We start from the raw sequence: 16,848 nt of genomic DNA on the forward strand, positions 1-16,848 counted from the left end.
CCAGTTGATTTCGTGTGAAGCCAGCCCACGCCATTATGGAGCCACCACCAGGTTGCACAGTGCCTTGTTGACAACTTGGGTCCATGGATTCGTGGGGTCTGCTCCACACCCGAACCCTACTATCAGCTCTTACCAAGCAAAATTGGGACTCATCTGACCAGGCTACAGTTTTCCAGTCATCTAGGGTCCAACCAACATGGTCACGAGCCTAGGAGAGGCACTGCAGGCGATGCTGTGCTGTTAGCAAAGGCACTCACATCAGTCGTCTGCTGTCACAGACCATTAATCTCAACTTTCGCTGGATTGTCCTTACAGATAAGTTCGTCATACATCCCACATTGATTGCTGCTGTTATTTAATGCAGTGTTGCTTGTATTTTAGCACCAACAACTATGCCCAAACAACACTGCTCTCGGTCGTTAAGTGAAGGCCATCAGCCGCATTGTCCTTGGTGAGAGGTAATGCCTGAAATTTGGTATTCTTGGCACACTCCTAACTCTAGGGATCTAGAGATATTGAATTCCATGACGATTTCTGAAATGGAATGCCCCATGCATGTAGCTCCAACTACCACTCCGCATTCAGAGTCCACTCCGCATTCAGAGTCTCGTAATTCCCTTCATGCGGTCATAATCAAGCTGGAAATTTTTCACATGAATCGCCTGAATACCAGTGACAACTTCAGCAATGCACTTCCCTTTTATACCTTGTGTACGGGATACTACCGCAAACTGTGTATATGTGTATTGCTATGCTGTGACTTTTGTCACTTGATTATATTTTAGATATTTTAGCTACAGACATGACCTGACCAATGGCTTCAGTTTTGTGACAGGGATTAGTAATCATGATGTCATCATAGCACCTATATGGTTAGTAAAGTTAATAAATCAGTCAAGAAGGCCAGGAAAGTATTTGCTAGAAAGAGCAAATAAGCAGTTCTTAGCATCATGCTTAAGAGGATGAATTGACATCATTGAGTACCAGTATGACAGACAGAAAGGAATTATGGACAAAGTTTAAGCAGATAGTAAATTTTGGCTGACTAAGTGGATTAAGGGCAGGAAAAAAAATACCTTGGTTTAACAACAAAATTCAGAAAATACTGAGGAAGCAAACACTGTTGTACTCTCATTTCAAACCAGGCCCACAAATGATGACAGGCAAGTGTCAGTTGAAATTCATGCAGCTGTAAAAAGACCCATGTGCATAGCATACAACCACCACTGTCATACCTTAGCAAAAGATCTTGCCAAGTAGTCGAGAGAATTGTGGTCCTATGTAAAATTGCTAAGTGGGTCTAAGGCTTCTATCCAGTCTGGTGTGGCGGCAGAGGATAGAAAAAGAAAAGGTGAAGTTTTAAATTTTGCATTTAAGGAATCGTACAAGCATACTGTCGTTTGACCATTGGATAGACACCTGTATGGAGGACATAGTAATAAACCATCCCTAGCATGGAGAAACAACTGAAAGAGTTGAAAGAAAATAAGTCACCCGGTTTCTGACAGATGGAATTCCAATTCAGTTTTACAAGGTGTGCCCTACAGCATTAGCCCCTTACTTAGCTTGCATTTATCGCCAATCTTTCACCCAGCACAAAGTCATGAGTGACTAGAAAACAGCACAGATGACTCCTGTATATAAGATTAATAGAAGAAGGGACCCACAAAATTACAGACCAATATGCTTAATATTGGTCTGTGCAGAATTCTTGAACATAAGCTCAGTTCAAATATAATAAATTTCTTTGATGGAAAAGCATCACTCGTGCTAAACTCAGCTTGCCCTTTTCCCACATGATATCCTGCGAACAATGAATGAATTGCAACAGATAAATTCCATTATAGAGTTCCAAAATGCATTTGATGTGATGCCACAATACAGATTTTTAATGAAGGTAAGAGAATACAGAAAAGGTTCTCATATATGTGAGTGGCTCGAGGATTTTTTAAGTGCAATCTGCAGCTGGTTGCTAATGATGCTGTGGTGTATGGGAAGGTGTTACAGTTGAATGACTGTAGTGGGATACAAGATGACTCAGACAAAAATCTAGGTCTTGTGATGAATGGCAGCTTTGTTATAAATGTAGAAAAATGTAAGTTAATGGCAGTGAATAGGGAAAACAAACCCATAATGTTTGAATACAGCATTAGTAGTGTGCTGCTTGACTGAGTCATGTCAATTAAATATCTAGGCATTACAGAGCAAAGCAATATGAAATGGAATGAGCGTGTAAGAATTGTTCTAGGGAAGGCAAGTGGTCAACTTCTACATCTACATCTACATGGTTACTCTGCAATTCACACTCAAGAGCCTGGCAGAGGGTTCATCTACTATTCCACTCTCGGATGGCGCATGGGAAAAAGGAACACCTAAATCTTTCCATTCAAGCTCTGATTTCTCTTATTTTATTATGATGATCATTTCTCCCTACGTAGGTGGGTGTCAACAAAATATTTACGCATTCGGAAGAGAAAGTTGGTGATTGAAATTTTGTAAATAGACCTCGCCGCAAAGAAAACCGCCTTTGTTTCAGTGACTGTCACCCCAACTGGCGGTATCATCTCAGTGACACTCTCACCCCTATTGTGTGATAACACGAAACGAGCTGCCCTTCTTTGCACTTTTTTCATGTCCTCCATAAATCCTACCTCGTAAGGACCCATGCTGCACAGAAATATTCCAGCAGAGGATGCACAAGTGTAATGTAGGCTGTCTCTTTAGTGGGTAATTCGCATCTTCTAAGTGTTTCGCCTTCCCCACAATATTATCTACGTGGTCTTTCCAATTTAAGTTGCTCCTAATTGTAATTCCTAGGTTTATTGAGACAATATTGGGAAAGTTTGGTTCATTTGTAAAGGGGACTGTGTATAAGACACTAGTGTGACTGATTGTTGAGTATTGCTCGAGTGTTTGGCATTCTCTCTAGGGTTGATTGAAGGGAGGCACCAAATCAACCCAGAGACATGGTACTAGACTTGTTACCAGTAAGTTCAATCAACACACAAGTTTTACAGAGATGTTTTGGGACCTCAAATCGGCAGTCGTGGAGGGAAGGCAACATTCTGTTTGAGGAACACTATTGTGAAAATTTAGAGAATCAGCATTTGAAGCTCACTGCAGAACAATTCTACTACCGCCATCATATGTTTTGCATAAGGACCTTGGAGATTAGGGCTTCTACAGAGGCATGTAGATAGTCATTTTTCTGTCGCCTTATTTGCAAGTGGACCAGGAAAGGAAATGTCTAGTAGTGGTACAGGCTGCCCTGTACCACACGTTATACAGTGGCGCAGAGAGTGTGTATGTAGATGCAGATGTTCAAAAAGTGGCTGTCACCGCATGAGCAGGGAGTTGTAATGTGACATTCATTAGCACAATGGCCCATTACAACAATGAGGATTCAGATTGTACGACTAGGGTGGCTGGTGTATGTTTTGAAGGCAGGTACTGTAGAGTAGAAGAAAGTATAGACATATTAAGGAATAAAGAATGCACGATGAGTTGTGGGTAAGTGACAAAAGACAATAGCAAAGGTAAAAGGGTATGAGAAGGAAGAGAGTGAAATCAGCTATGTATAAAAGTAATGAAAATTCCTTGATGAAACAGTAAGTAGAATAAGGGAAAAGCAACCACTAATCTGATATGTGCAGCATAGGAACACACAACAATTACCTTTACTTGGAATAAGTAACTGTGTCAGCAAACTGATTGATCTGATTTATTCATTCATCTGTGGATTGTCACAATGATATAGGAATTGTCATCATAGTACAGTGATATTAAATATCTCACAGTATACATGCACATAGAATATCTGAAATTATTTAGGAAAACTGTGTAAAGTCTAAATCGTCTTGGCTGAACAGAGCCAACTATCTTCCTGAATATGAGGTCAGTGTCTTAATAACTGCAATTCCTCATTCAGTTGGACCCTGTTGTACAACACAACTGCTGTAGGAATATTTATCACTTCTGTTAAAACTACATTAAATATTTTTGCTTCTCATGATTTGTACTGGATTGACAGGAGCATTTGACGTGGTGTCCCATTGCAGACTGTTAACCAAGGTACAGTCATATGAGTAGGCTCCCAGTTATGTCAGTGGCTCAAAGACATCTAAATTAATTGAAGCCAGTACATTGTCCTCGATGGTAAGTGTTCACCAGAGACAAGGATATTGTAAGGAGTGCCCCAGGAAGGTGGGGTAGCACCACAGACAGGGTTGCGGCTGTTTACGGATGATGATGTGGTGTGTGGGAAGGTGTCCTCATTGAGTGACTGTAGGAGGGTAAAAGATGAGGTGGTCAAATTTTCAAGTTGTATGATGAATGGCAGCTCCTCTAAATGTGGAAAAATGTAAGTTAAAACAAATGGGTAGGAAAAACAATCCAATAATGTCCAAATACAGCATCAGTAGTGTGCTTCCTGACAGTCACATCAGTTAATATCTAGGCATAACGTTGCAAAGCAATATGGAATTGAACAAGCTGATGAGGGTGGTAGCAGGGAAAGCACATGGTTGACTTCAGTTTATTGGGAGAATTTTAGTGAAGTGTGGCTCATCTGTGAGAGTGAGTGCATACAGAACACCAGTGCGACTCATTCTTGAGTACTGCTTGAAAGTTGGTATCCCCACCAGGTTGGATAAAAGGAGGCCCCCAAACAGGGTGGCAATTCATCTGGAAAACTTGAAATTCTCAAGGAATTACATTTTACATGGAAATCTCAGGGAGTTTCAGAACTCTTTGTTACCAGCAGATGCTTTACGAGCTTAAACGGTAATCCCTGGAGGGAAGATGTTCTTTTTCATGAAACTCATTGAAAATTTGAAGTTGATTGCAGAATGATTCTATTACTGCCAATGTACATTTTATGTAAGGACCATGGCAGTAAGAAAACAGAAATTAGAACGTGTACTGAGACATGTAGATGGTTGTTTCTACCTTACTCTATTAGTGAGTAGAACAGGAAAGGAAATGACAAGTAGTGTACAAGGTACACTCCGCCGTGCACAACACGGCATCGTGTGGACTACGTATATAGGTGTAGATGAGTTTCACAGCTTCAACCTTATTTTTTTCTAAATAGCGAACTGTCCCTGTGATGCAGGAATCGCATCTCTGTGAAGTTGTATTGAGATCTGTGCCAGTACTGCTATAACTGCGTGCTTTACCCCATTATATTCCTCTTGCAAAATATCCTGTGAAATTAACTGTTATTAATTGGACTGTCACTGCTTCCAATTTTTTTATAGCTAGCTATATTTTGTAGTGCTGTGGTATATACCTAGAAGAAGGGATCGGTTGGTAGGACATGTTCTGAGGCATCTAGGGATCACCAATTTAGCATTGGAGGGCAGTGTGGAGGGTAAAAATTGTAGAGGGAGACCAAGAAATGGATACACTAAGCAGATTCAGAAGGATTGAGGTTGCAGTAGGTACTGGGAGATGAAGAAGCTTGCACAGGATAGAGTAGCATGAAGAGCTGCATCAAGCCAGTCTCCGGACTGAAGTCCACAACAGCAACAACATGGTATTTGACTATTATGTTTCCCTTGGCCTTTGTTGTTTCAGTATATGTTGTTTCACCATGGAAATACTTCTAAACTACTATTTCAATAGGAATAAATCATCCATTTGATATCCACCCTTGGACAGTGGTCTCCTCAAGACTTTCCCAAATATTACTGACTGAAGCTATGAGCCACACTGTCCCATCATATTTTGTAATGTCATCAACCCATCTTACATTAGATCGCTATCTTGGTATTTTCTTATCTCTTGAAGGGGAATAAAGAACATCATTCAGCCATCTGTTATCCATTCATCTGGTAGCTACATGTCCCATATACCTCCATTCCATTTTTATTAGTCACACGAGGTGCTATCCGAAATTTTCTGGACTGCTGCTGCCATCTATTGAAAACCTTACCTTTGGACTAATGGCCACCATCACCCTCGAAGTATTTCCCATCTGCACGTACACACTGGTCCCGGCTCTTCTGCCACTGGTCAAACGTTTTCTGGAAGGCTTGTTCTTTGAGGGTGTTTATCACCACCAGCAATGCTTCTTGAATCCTCTCTAGATTGTCAAACCGATGGCCTTTCAACTTGAGTTTCAGTTTTGGGGATAGTGCGAAGTCGCAAGGTGACAGATCTGGCGAGTACGGTGGGTGGGGTACAACCGCCATGTTGTTTTTTGCCAGGTCCTGGTGAGCAAGGACTTGAGACGGCATATTGTCATGATGCAGCAGCCAGTTCCCTTGACGCCAAATTCGGGCCGTCGTTGCCGCACATTTTCACGGAGCCATCGCAAAAGGTCATAGTAGTACATGGAATTCACTGTTTGGTTGGGTGGGATGAATTCTTTGTGCACAATTCCCTGGGTATCAAAGAAAACGATAATCATAGGACGATTGTTGCTTTGTCTCTGGGTCATAACCGTAAATCTAGCTCACATCGACGGTGATAACCCGTAACAAGAAGGTATGACCATCAGATGTGGTCAGATGAAGGTCCGTGCACACTCCAACACGCTGTGCCTTCTGATCGCCAGTCAAGATCCTTGGCACAAATTTTGTGGCGACACGATGCATGCCCAATTCATCAGTCAGCATTTGTTGACATGTCCCATAACCAATACCCACCTCATCCGCAAGGTCTTGAATGATGAGACATCGATCCGCATGAACCAGTTATTGAAGTTTGGCAAAAATGTCTGGCGTTGGGCGGCTAACGGGCCTTCCAGTGTGAGTATCATCTTCGATGTCTGTACGGCTGGGCCTGAACTGAGCACACCACTCAAACACATGTATATGACTCATGCTCTGTCCCCCAAACACTCATTGAATCATTGCAAGTTTCTCCGTAGCACTTTTGACGAGAATCGCACAGAATTTGATACACACACGCTGTTCTGTTCACGGATCCATCGTAAAATCGCCACACACGAAACACAGAGTATTACAGAAATCACTGTGAACATGCAGCATGCCCTCCCAGCTGAATGCGACTCAGCACACTGACTCATCAGATATGCAACTCTTGCCACCTAGCAGTGCAAAGATCTACTACTCCTACTTTCCAGGTGGCAGCACCAGTCCCAAAAATTTTGGATTCCATATAATAAATATGTGTATCACTCTCATCTGTTCTCTTATCTGTTTTCCCTCTCTTTTTTAGTAATTACTAATGTTCATCTAGCTCGTTCAACCACTCTGCATAGAAGTTCTGCACTTAGGAATGCGACTAGTTGACAACAGTGATCATCATCTTCAAACCGTTGTTCACCAAGCCATTGTTTCAAATGCAAGAAGAGATAATAGTTGCTGGATATATGGTCTGGAGAGTAGGATTGCCAGTCAGAATTTCCCAGCAGAAATGGTGACTGTTATCCTTGGTCCAGGTAATAGTGTGAGGACATGCATTGTGATGGGGTGGACTATCCTGGGTGGTTTTCGACAGTCAATGTTTGACAATAATTGTTGACTCGTGTTCCATAAAATCAAACAAAAGCGTGTGTATTTTGTCCTAGAAAATAGTAGCTATCTTTTTTTGTTTTTTACTTGAATAAAAAGCTTACTTGAATAGGATATCCATGGCTTGCCACTGTAATCTTCTTTCTACAATTCTCTTTTAATTCTAAGTTTGAAATTAATGGAGGCTGCAGCACTGATGTACATATTACATCAGAAAACTAGTAGGCCTTATTTCTCAAGGACTGGTAGTATATATTTTGATGAAAATGATCCAAAATCTTTCTCGAAATCTGTGAATCTTTGGCAAAGTGGTATCTCATACTTAGTGACATGTTCTGTAATTTTTTCCACAGCTCGCAAATGGTCCAGTGTGCTGTATCCACTTCTAAAGCCAGCTTGTTTCAGTGTCTGTTTTTCCAGTGTCATTGTTATTCATCATTTTAGTTTATTTTTATACAGTACAGAGATGAAGCTGAATGTTTGTAGCTTTTATGTTTAAGCTGTTATCTGATATTACATGTGGAATATTATTGCTTCTGAGACTCATCTCATTTACTTGTCCAAACATTTATAAAAATCTTAAAATGATTGTACAGTTCATCAAAATATCCATCTTAACTGACAAAATATTGTTTTGTCTACCCACCATAAATTTCAGTTTTGTTTTTGTTTTCATCTCCTTATTGTTTGCAGTTGTTTCTTTTATCATATATGCTCTATCATAAATATAACACTAGAAGGAGAAATTATTTACTCTACCCACCACTCAGCCTTTCTGTGGTGCAGAAAGGAATGAGAGATGGAATGAGACATTCAGCCATGAAAATCTTTACCACATGCCGAGTTCTAAAAAATGGATAATAAAACTAACTTCAAACGGAAATTAAAATTATATCTCCTTAACAACTCCTCTGAGGAAAAAAGAAAACATGACAAACTGTAAAAGAAAACGGACACTGTAAAAACATAGTACATCAGGAAAACCACACCATTGGGTAAAGAGCCATAAAATAAAATAAAAACACTGATGCTGCAACTGCAGTGAAACATGTTTGGGCTAATTGTGTTTTGTTAAAGGTGGACCCCATCCAAAAACATATGTAAAGAATGTCATGTTTCTTGCAGTTTGTTTGGTGGACTTACCCCATCCCTTTCTTCCATTGAATAAGACACAGTAAGGATTTATTATACCATTTATATTTTAAAAAGCTGGGGTACCATTTAAACATAATATTTTATATAGCATAATTAGTAAAATAAATGTGTTCTAGTAAAAGTGACATATTTTCTTCAAGTTGTTTGGTGGACCTAGCACCTTTTTCCAATGAATAAGACAAATAATAATGTATTACACTATTTGTGTACTAAACAACACTTGGGCACTTTCAGAATGTAAGTTTATATGATACAGTATATTTAAATACCATAGTTACAATATACACTGCAATATTTTACCCAGTGTACTCCGAGGTTCTTGTTCATTCCAAAACAGCAACATAAAAATCAGACACTTAATGGGGAATATATTTCATTACTTACCTGACATCTTCAAGCTTCTTTACATTAATCAGTACACATCCTTGTGGATACCTTGGTGGCATAGATAGTAGAGTATTTTGGACTGCTGGCAAATGTAGTGCAGACACATGTTTACACAGTTCATCAATGAATTCTCTTGTTACGACTGTTCCTGGTTTACTGAGTTTTACCAATGGATGAAAATGAGGCAATGTTGAACCTGATATTTCTGTTCTGTTCCTTGTTACACTTCTAGAAACACTATCGAAAGACAGGTGATATTCTGGTACAAGTGTATTATTTTATGAAGGTGGCAGTTCCATATTCTGTAAAGGACATGTAACCTTTTTCAAACTACGCAGGACAAATACCTCTTGTATAAGTACTGGATCTGCCTCGTTTTTCTACAGAATGATACATCTTGTGTTGCAGAGTGCCATACTACCAGCAACTCGATTTCAGAAAAACTTTTTGTGAACTCCTTTTTCCAATTCCTGATTTGGTTGTAAAACTGTCTCATTTGATATCTAGTGAGATGTCAAAATTATGATCCACAGAACATCCAGATAATTAACTAAATTATTTAAGTCTCTGTTGGTCCATTGTGGCTGGTCAGATATTTACAAAGAAAAATTGCCGAAACAGCCATATGATTTAGAAGTTATTTTATTTAGACAAGCACTTTCAGCATCTCAGTAATGCATTATTGAAGATGGCATTACAGAGATGGCAGAACTAGTTGTCCAAATAAAATAACTTCTCAAAACGTACAACTGTTTTGGTGATTTTCTATGGTAAAAAGTTATCTAAGTGTTATTTTATTTAGTTCTGCATATTCTTTTTATTATTTAAAACTGTCATTTTGTCCTCAATTTATATTATGTTACTTTTGAGAATTTCTTTTCTTTTTCTTTGCTTTGCAGTACCTTTCACTGTTCAGGGTACTTTGAAAAGTACATGGTTCATTTCCTCCTAATCTTTCCTCATTCTAAACTTCTGATCCATTTACAATGACCTTTTCATCAACAGAGCTTTAAGCCCTATTCTTTATTTTGTTGTTAGTCTAAAAACTTTTTGAGTATATTACAAAGTATACAATTTTTAATGGGGACAGGAGGTCTGTCACTGCATTAAATTTCTTTTTGACTCAATTTTATGTGCTGACCTTCAGCATTCACACAGTCTGCATAATAATGTTTGTGTGCCCTTAGGTGTTCGAGAATTATTTGAACAGGAACCTCCACCTCCTCCTCGAAAGACAAGAGCAGAATTAATGAAAGATATTGATGCTGATTACTACGGTTACCGTGATGATGATGATGGAATACTTGTGCCACTGGAACAAGAAGAAGAACGCAAGGGTGAGATTTCTTGTAAAAATAAAGCTTTTGTTTTCCTGCTAGTAGTGTGAGAGAAAGAGTTTCTGCCATCTTGATGGCATTCAGCAACAATTCATTGATATAACAATATAATCAGGTATTCCACATATGTGCTGAATGACTATTGAAATTTACCTGCTCTAGAAGATGAACAAATCCCTAGTTGACCACCCATATAAAGTTTTACTGTGTCACTAAATCACTTACAGGCAAGTGCCAGAACATTATTTGAACAAGGTCATGGGCAATCCCTCCTTGGCTAGTGTAGCCTAGTGCCCATCTACACTAATTTTGACATAAGAGTGATGTTAAATCCTAACCTCCCTTCTTTCCTTTCCTGTCACTGAAGAACTTGAGGTACAATTATTCATATTAATGACTTTATCAGATGGTAACTGTGTTTTAAATTTTGTGTCAGCAGTGACTGTGAAATATACTGTTTGAATTAACAGTGCTAAATAAATAAAATTCCATGTTGAAATAAAAATACTTTCTATAGAATGCACAATATAGCCATCACGGTGGAGTTCTAAGAGTCTATCTCACCATTCATCTAATTTGTATTCTTTCCATGCTGTTGCACCATTGGTTCACAATTTACTGAAAACTGCCAGTTCAACTCATCACCTTCCACAGTTTTTCATTTGAACTAATTAAAGTATTGGTGCATCTTTCATATTCATTTGTCTGTTTCTACGCACCATTCCCCGCTATTCTCATTTCTGTCATTAATGCACCCCAGTTGTGCCACAGTGATTGCTGCAGTCCCTCCGGAGTTGTACAATTTTTCAACTTCTTTGTGTTGCTCCTGCTTATAAGATGGAGAAGAAAAGCAGATTGTCATCTGTTTCAGAAATACTGTCATCAGTCTCAAAACCGACATCATCAGATTTTTCAAGCAGCAACAAAATTTTCTCAGTAGTCAACCATCTCCCATTTTATGATAAACTTTTGCAATCCAGAAGCACACCGGAACAGCAAATGTGTGGGAACTGATCATACCTGTAATATGTTTTCAAGTCACATAGCACTTTGTGGAAGCAGGAAGATCAATGGCAGCAGTTCTCGGAAGTAGTAAAACAGCAATATAATGCACAAGCAGACAAATGTCTGCTTGTGTCTGTGTATGTGCGGATGGATATGTGTGTGTGTGCGAGTGTATACCCATCCTTTTTTCCCCCTAAGGTAAGTCTTTCCGCTCCCGGGATTGGAATGACTCCTTACCCTCTCCCTTAAAACCCACATCCTTTCGTCTTTCCCTCTCCTTCCCTCTTTCCTGATGAGGCAACAGTTTGTTGCGAAAGCTTGAATTTTGTGTGTATGTTTGTGTTTGTTTGTGTGTGTATCGACCTGCCAGCGCTTTTGTGTGGTAAGTCTCATCATCTTTGTTTTTTTTAATATATATATATATATATATATATATATATATATATATATATATATATACTGAACAGACTAGAATGCCAAACCGACCACTTGATTGGGGAATACCAAGCAGGCTTCCGTAAAGGGCGGTCTTGTGCGGAACAAATTTGGAACCTGAAAATGATTTTACAACACAAACAGAACCTGATCATTACCTTTGTTGACTTCAAAAAGGCGTACGACTCTATCGACCGGAAAACTCTCTTCAAAATTCTAGCAGAATACAAAGTAGACAACAAAACACGGGCTATCATAGAGCAAACTTTAACCAACACGACCTCAAAAGTAAAGTTCTGTGGGGAACTATCAGAGCCCTTCGAAATTCGCACAGGTGTCCGACAAGGCGATGGCCTCTCACCTCTCCTTTTCAATCTGGTGTTAGATAAGGTCATAAAAGAATGGGAAACATCACAACGGGGGATAACCTTAGGAAACCTACAGATTAAATGCCTGGCTTTTGCAGACGATTTGGCGATTGTCACGAAAGGTATAAAGGAAACAAAAGACGCTATTGAAAAACTGCACGAAATCGCTTCCAAAACTGGACTACAGATCTCTTACGAAAAGACACAGTTTATGAGCACAAAGAAACTCTCATCTCTGAACACAAAGTATGGCACGATTTACAAAACAGCAAACTTCAAATACCTCGGTGAAACACTACAAATGAGTGGACATAACAGAGACTCAAATGAAGAAAGAAAGACTAAACTGGACAAGGCATACAAAGTAGTGTGGAATCATTACAACAAGAAGTCTATCTCACAAAAAGCCAAATTACGCCATTACGACACGGTGGTGCTCCCCGAGGCACTATATGCAGCAGAGACCACACTAATCCGAGGGCATACACGTATCAGACAATTAGAAAAAGTAGAACGGAAAATACTTAGGAAAATATTTGGCGCAACTAACAACAATGGAATATGGATCAAGAAACCTACAGAGGAACTGTACAAACATACGGAGACAATCACAGAAAAGATTAGAAAACGCAGACTACAATTCTATGGACACCTATACAGAATGCCATCACACAGGCTGACCAAACAGATCTTTGACTGGGTAACCACTAGAAACAACAAATGGGTGGCAGAGGTAGAAAACGACCTGAACCAGCTCAACATAACAGCAGACACAATAAACGACAGAATAAAGTTCAGAAACATCATTAAGAAAAGTAAACTACATGAGATACAATGCGACAAACGAACAGGCATAAAATGGACCGAAGAACGAAAGCAAGATCACAGCCAGAAGATGAAAGAAATATGGGCAACCAAAAAGGCAATCAAGATGAAGCCGAAGACACGAAGCCGACAAGAAGCATGGACAGAGGACCGGAAACAGAAACACAGCGAGCGAATGAGGGAAGTTTGGGCAGCAAGGAAGGCAGCAAAAGGAACTGGCCATGTAGTTTAGTCCAAATGCGCTCTTCAAGGGCAAAACACCAATAATATATATATATATATATATATATATATATATATATATATATATATATAAAAAAACAAAGATGAGGTGACTTACCGAACAACAGACATATGTCTGCTTGTGTCTGTATGTGTGGATGGATATGTGCGTGTGTGCGAGTGTATACCTGTCCTTTTTTCCCCCTAAGGTAAGTCTTTCCGCTCCCGGGATTGGAATGACTCCTTACCCTCTCCTTTAAAACCCACTTCCTTTCGTCTTCCCCTCTCCTTCCCTCTTTCCTGATGAGGCAACAGTTTGTTGCGAAAGCTTGAATTTTGTGTGTATGTTTGTGTTTGTTTGTGTGTCTATCGACCTGCCAGCGCTTTTGTTCGGTAAGTCACCTCATCTTTGTTTTTATATATAATTTTTCCCACGTGGAATGTTTCCTTCCATTATATATATATATATATATATATATGCGCTGGCAGGTCGATAGACACACAAACATACACACAAAATTCAAGCTTTCGCAACAAATGGTTGCTTCATCAGGAAAGAGGGAAGGAGAGGGAAAGACGAAAGGATGTGGGTTTTAAGGGAGAGGGTTTACAAATGTCTGCTTGTGTCTGTGTATGTGCGGATGGAGATGGATGTGTGTGTGTGTGTGTGTGTGTGTGTGTGTGTGTGTGTGTGTGCGCGCGCCCGCGCGAGCGTATACTTGTCCTTTTTTCCCCCTAAGGTAAGTCTTTCCGCTCCCAACACCCAGTGTGGATGTGGGAGAGGAAAGATTAAGGACTTTTATTAAGGATAGGAGTTGACGGGTGTGTTCATTGGCTGAGTTGATGTGTAGGTGAAGGATTAGGTGGGTGAGGGCAATGGATTGTTCAGTTTGGAACTGGTATAGGGACTGATGGAAAGAAGGGTTGCAGCCAGAGATGGGAACTTTAAGTGTGAGGCCTTTAGGGGTAATGCCAGACAGGCAGACAGTGTTTGTTGGTAATGAGGATCACCCTGTGGCTAAACATGCCTTGGTGCACGGCCAGCGCATCTTGGCACAGTGTTACACCGTCTGGGTTATCTGGATACTTCCCACCAACACCAACCTATCCGAACTCTGGAGATGGGAACTTGCTCTTCAATATATCCTCTCTTCCCGTTACTCACCAGGCCTCAATCTCCGCTAATTTCAAGTTGCCGCCACTCATACCTCACCTGTCATTCAACATCATCTTTGCCTCTGCACTTCCGCCTCAACTGACATCTCTGCCCGAACTCTTTGTCTTTAAATATGTCTGCTTGTGTCTGTATATGTGTGGATGGATGTGTGTGTGTGTGTGTGCGAGTGTATACCCGTCCTTTTTTCCCCCTAAGGTGGGTCTTTCCGCTCCCGGGATTGGAGTGGCTCCTTGCCCTCTCCCTTGGAGCCCGCATCCTTTCGTCCTTCCCTCTCCTTCCCTCATTCCTGGTGGGGCGGCAGTTTGTTGCGAGGGCTTGAATTTTGTGGGTGTGTCTGTTTGTGTTTCTATCGACCTGCCAGCGCTTTCGTATGGTGGGTCACATCATCTTTGTTTTTGAATATATTTTTCCCGCGTGGAATGTTTCCCTATATATATATATATATATATAGGGAAACATTCCACGTGGGAAAAATATATCTAAAAACAAAGATGATGTAACTTACCAAACGAAAGCATTGGTATGTTGATAGACACACAAATAAACACAAACACACACACAAAATTCAAACTTTCGCAACCCACGGTTGCTTCATCAGGAAAGAGGGAAGGAGAGGGAAAGACAAAAGGATGTGGGTTTTAAGGGAGAGGGTAAGGAGTCATTCCAATCCCAGGAGCAGAAAGACTTACCTTAGGGGGAAAAAAGGACAGGGATACACTCGCGCGCACACACACACATATCCATCCGCACATACACAGACACAAGCAGACATTTGTAAAGGCAAACACTCTTTGCAAAGAATATATTTCACTGTGCTATGGAACATCACCATAACTGCATCCCATGTCTTCCCAAAAAGGCTTTGAATCGATGATGTTTGAGAGAATGACTGCAAATGAAAATTGTTGTACCAGTCACTACACTCATTACACCCTATGTTCACACTCTTAGCACACAATTGCAACAATCTCATGTGCAATAGGTAATGATTTATGGCATCTCTCATGAAACTGCAACTTTTCAAGTCTCTTGGGAGCTATATGCTCTGCTGTAAATACCTAAATATATCTTTATAAACTCTCATTCAGTGTTACTGCACAATGCTTTTGCAATCTGAAAAGCAGTATGGTAATTTGCTAGAATGGCAGACGCATTTGTTAAGTGTTTGTCCTCGAAACATAATGTATTTTCATTAAGAAAATTATTTAAACATTTATTTCTCTGCTCCCACATGATCTTCAGTCACATCACTTAACAGTGCTCTCTCTCTCTCTCTCTCTCTCTCTCTCTCTCTCTCTCTCTGCCCCCTTCTGCGAGGAAGGTATTGTAGTGTTGTTATAACTCGAATTTTTTTCATTTTGTTCCGAACTTTTAAGCACACTAAGCACCTCGAGACACCATCACATGCCATAAACATATAGGTATCCTGCACTAATCTGTTGTAAATTGATATAGGTGTGTCTGACCTAATGCAGCCATTATAATAGTTTTCAAGTGTTAAAAAGACCTATTCCCCACTTCAAACACTGCGCTATAAGTATATACACTCATGTCTAAGGCGATGCCTAATCTAACAATGGCCATTCCTCTGAAGACAGAGGACTTGCTCCATAGCTTACTCCTGAATGGTTCTGGGTTAGATACAGCATGTTATCCTTGATGAAGAATTACCGACAGGTGTAGAAGTAGCTTCAGACATGTTCCAAAGTAGTGTGTTGGAACCCTTATTCTTCATTTTATATGTTAATGATTACTGTTCATGTTGTATATTAACCATCTGGTAGACAATGTTAATAGCAACCCCATACCTTTTTTCAGATGAATCAGTTATCTATAATCAAATTCTGTCTGGAAAAATATGCATGAATATGGAGACAAACATCGAGAAAGAAAGAGGATTGACAGCGTAAAACACTAAAAACAAAGTAATGTGGTGAAACGATTTATAGAGATATGAAATAGGATGATCAAATAATCTCAGTCGTAATTAAAGAAGGTGCTGTTAGTAGGGTACTGCAACACATGGTTGTAGATTGGAAGTTTATGCCTAGTAGTGTATTTAAAAATTAATTTGTACAGGCAATTCTATTCCATCTAGCTTCTTAGTTGATGACATGCTTAAACAGACACTACAATCTTAATTCTGATCATGATAATAAATGAATGTTACAGCTTTCCTTGGTGGCACCAAGGGAAGTGACACACAGCAGTTAAGACATTGGACTCTCTTTCCAGAGGAGTGGGGTTCTAATCACCACCCAGACCCAGCCATCTGCTTTAGTTTTTCTATGGTTTTCCTAAATTATTTCAAAAGAATACATGGATGATTGATTTGAAAACATCATGGCGAATTTTTGTGTCCCATCTTTTTCTACTCAAACTACTTGTGGTCTATGTTGCCTCTTTTTTTGGGAGGGGGTGAGGAGACACACATCAAGGGGTTGCATGCAGCAATG

General features: G+C 39.8%; 1 protein-coding gene across 1 annotated transcript in view; it reads left to right on the forward strand.

The window, feature by feature from the left end:
* The window catches only part of LOC124545024 (pre-mRNA-splicing factor ISY1 homolog), a 73,207-nt gene that overhangs the window by 45,021 nt on the left and 11,338 nt on the right, over positions 1-16,848 (forward strand). The window contains exon 5 of the mRNA XM_047123806.1: positions 10,211-10,360. Within this exon, the coding sequence (XP_046979762.1) occupies positions 10,211-10,360 (150 nt within the window). The remainder of the gene's footprint in view (positions 1-10,210; positions 10,361-16,848) is intronic.

This window comes from Schistocerca americana, chromosome 8, assembly GCF_021461395.2.
Source record: "Schistocerca americana isolate TAMUIC-IGC-003095 chromosome 8, iqSchAmer2.1, whole genome shotgun sequence".
Taxonomy (NCBI): domain Eukaryota; kingdom Metazoa; phylum Arthropoda; class Insecta; order Orthoptera; family Acrididae; genus Schistocerca; species Schistocerca americana.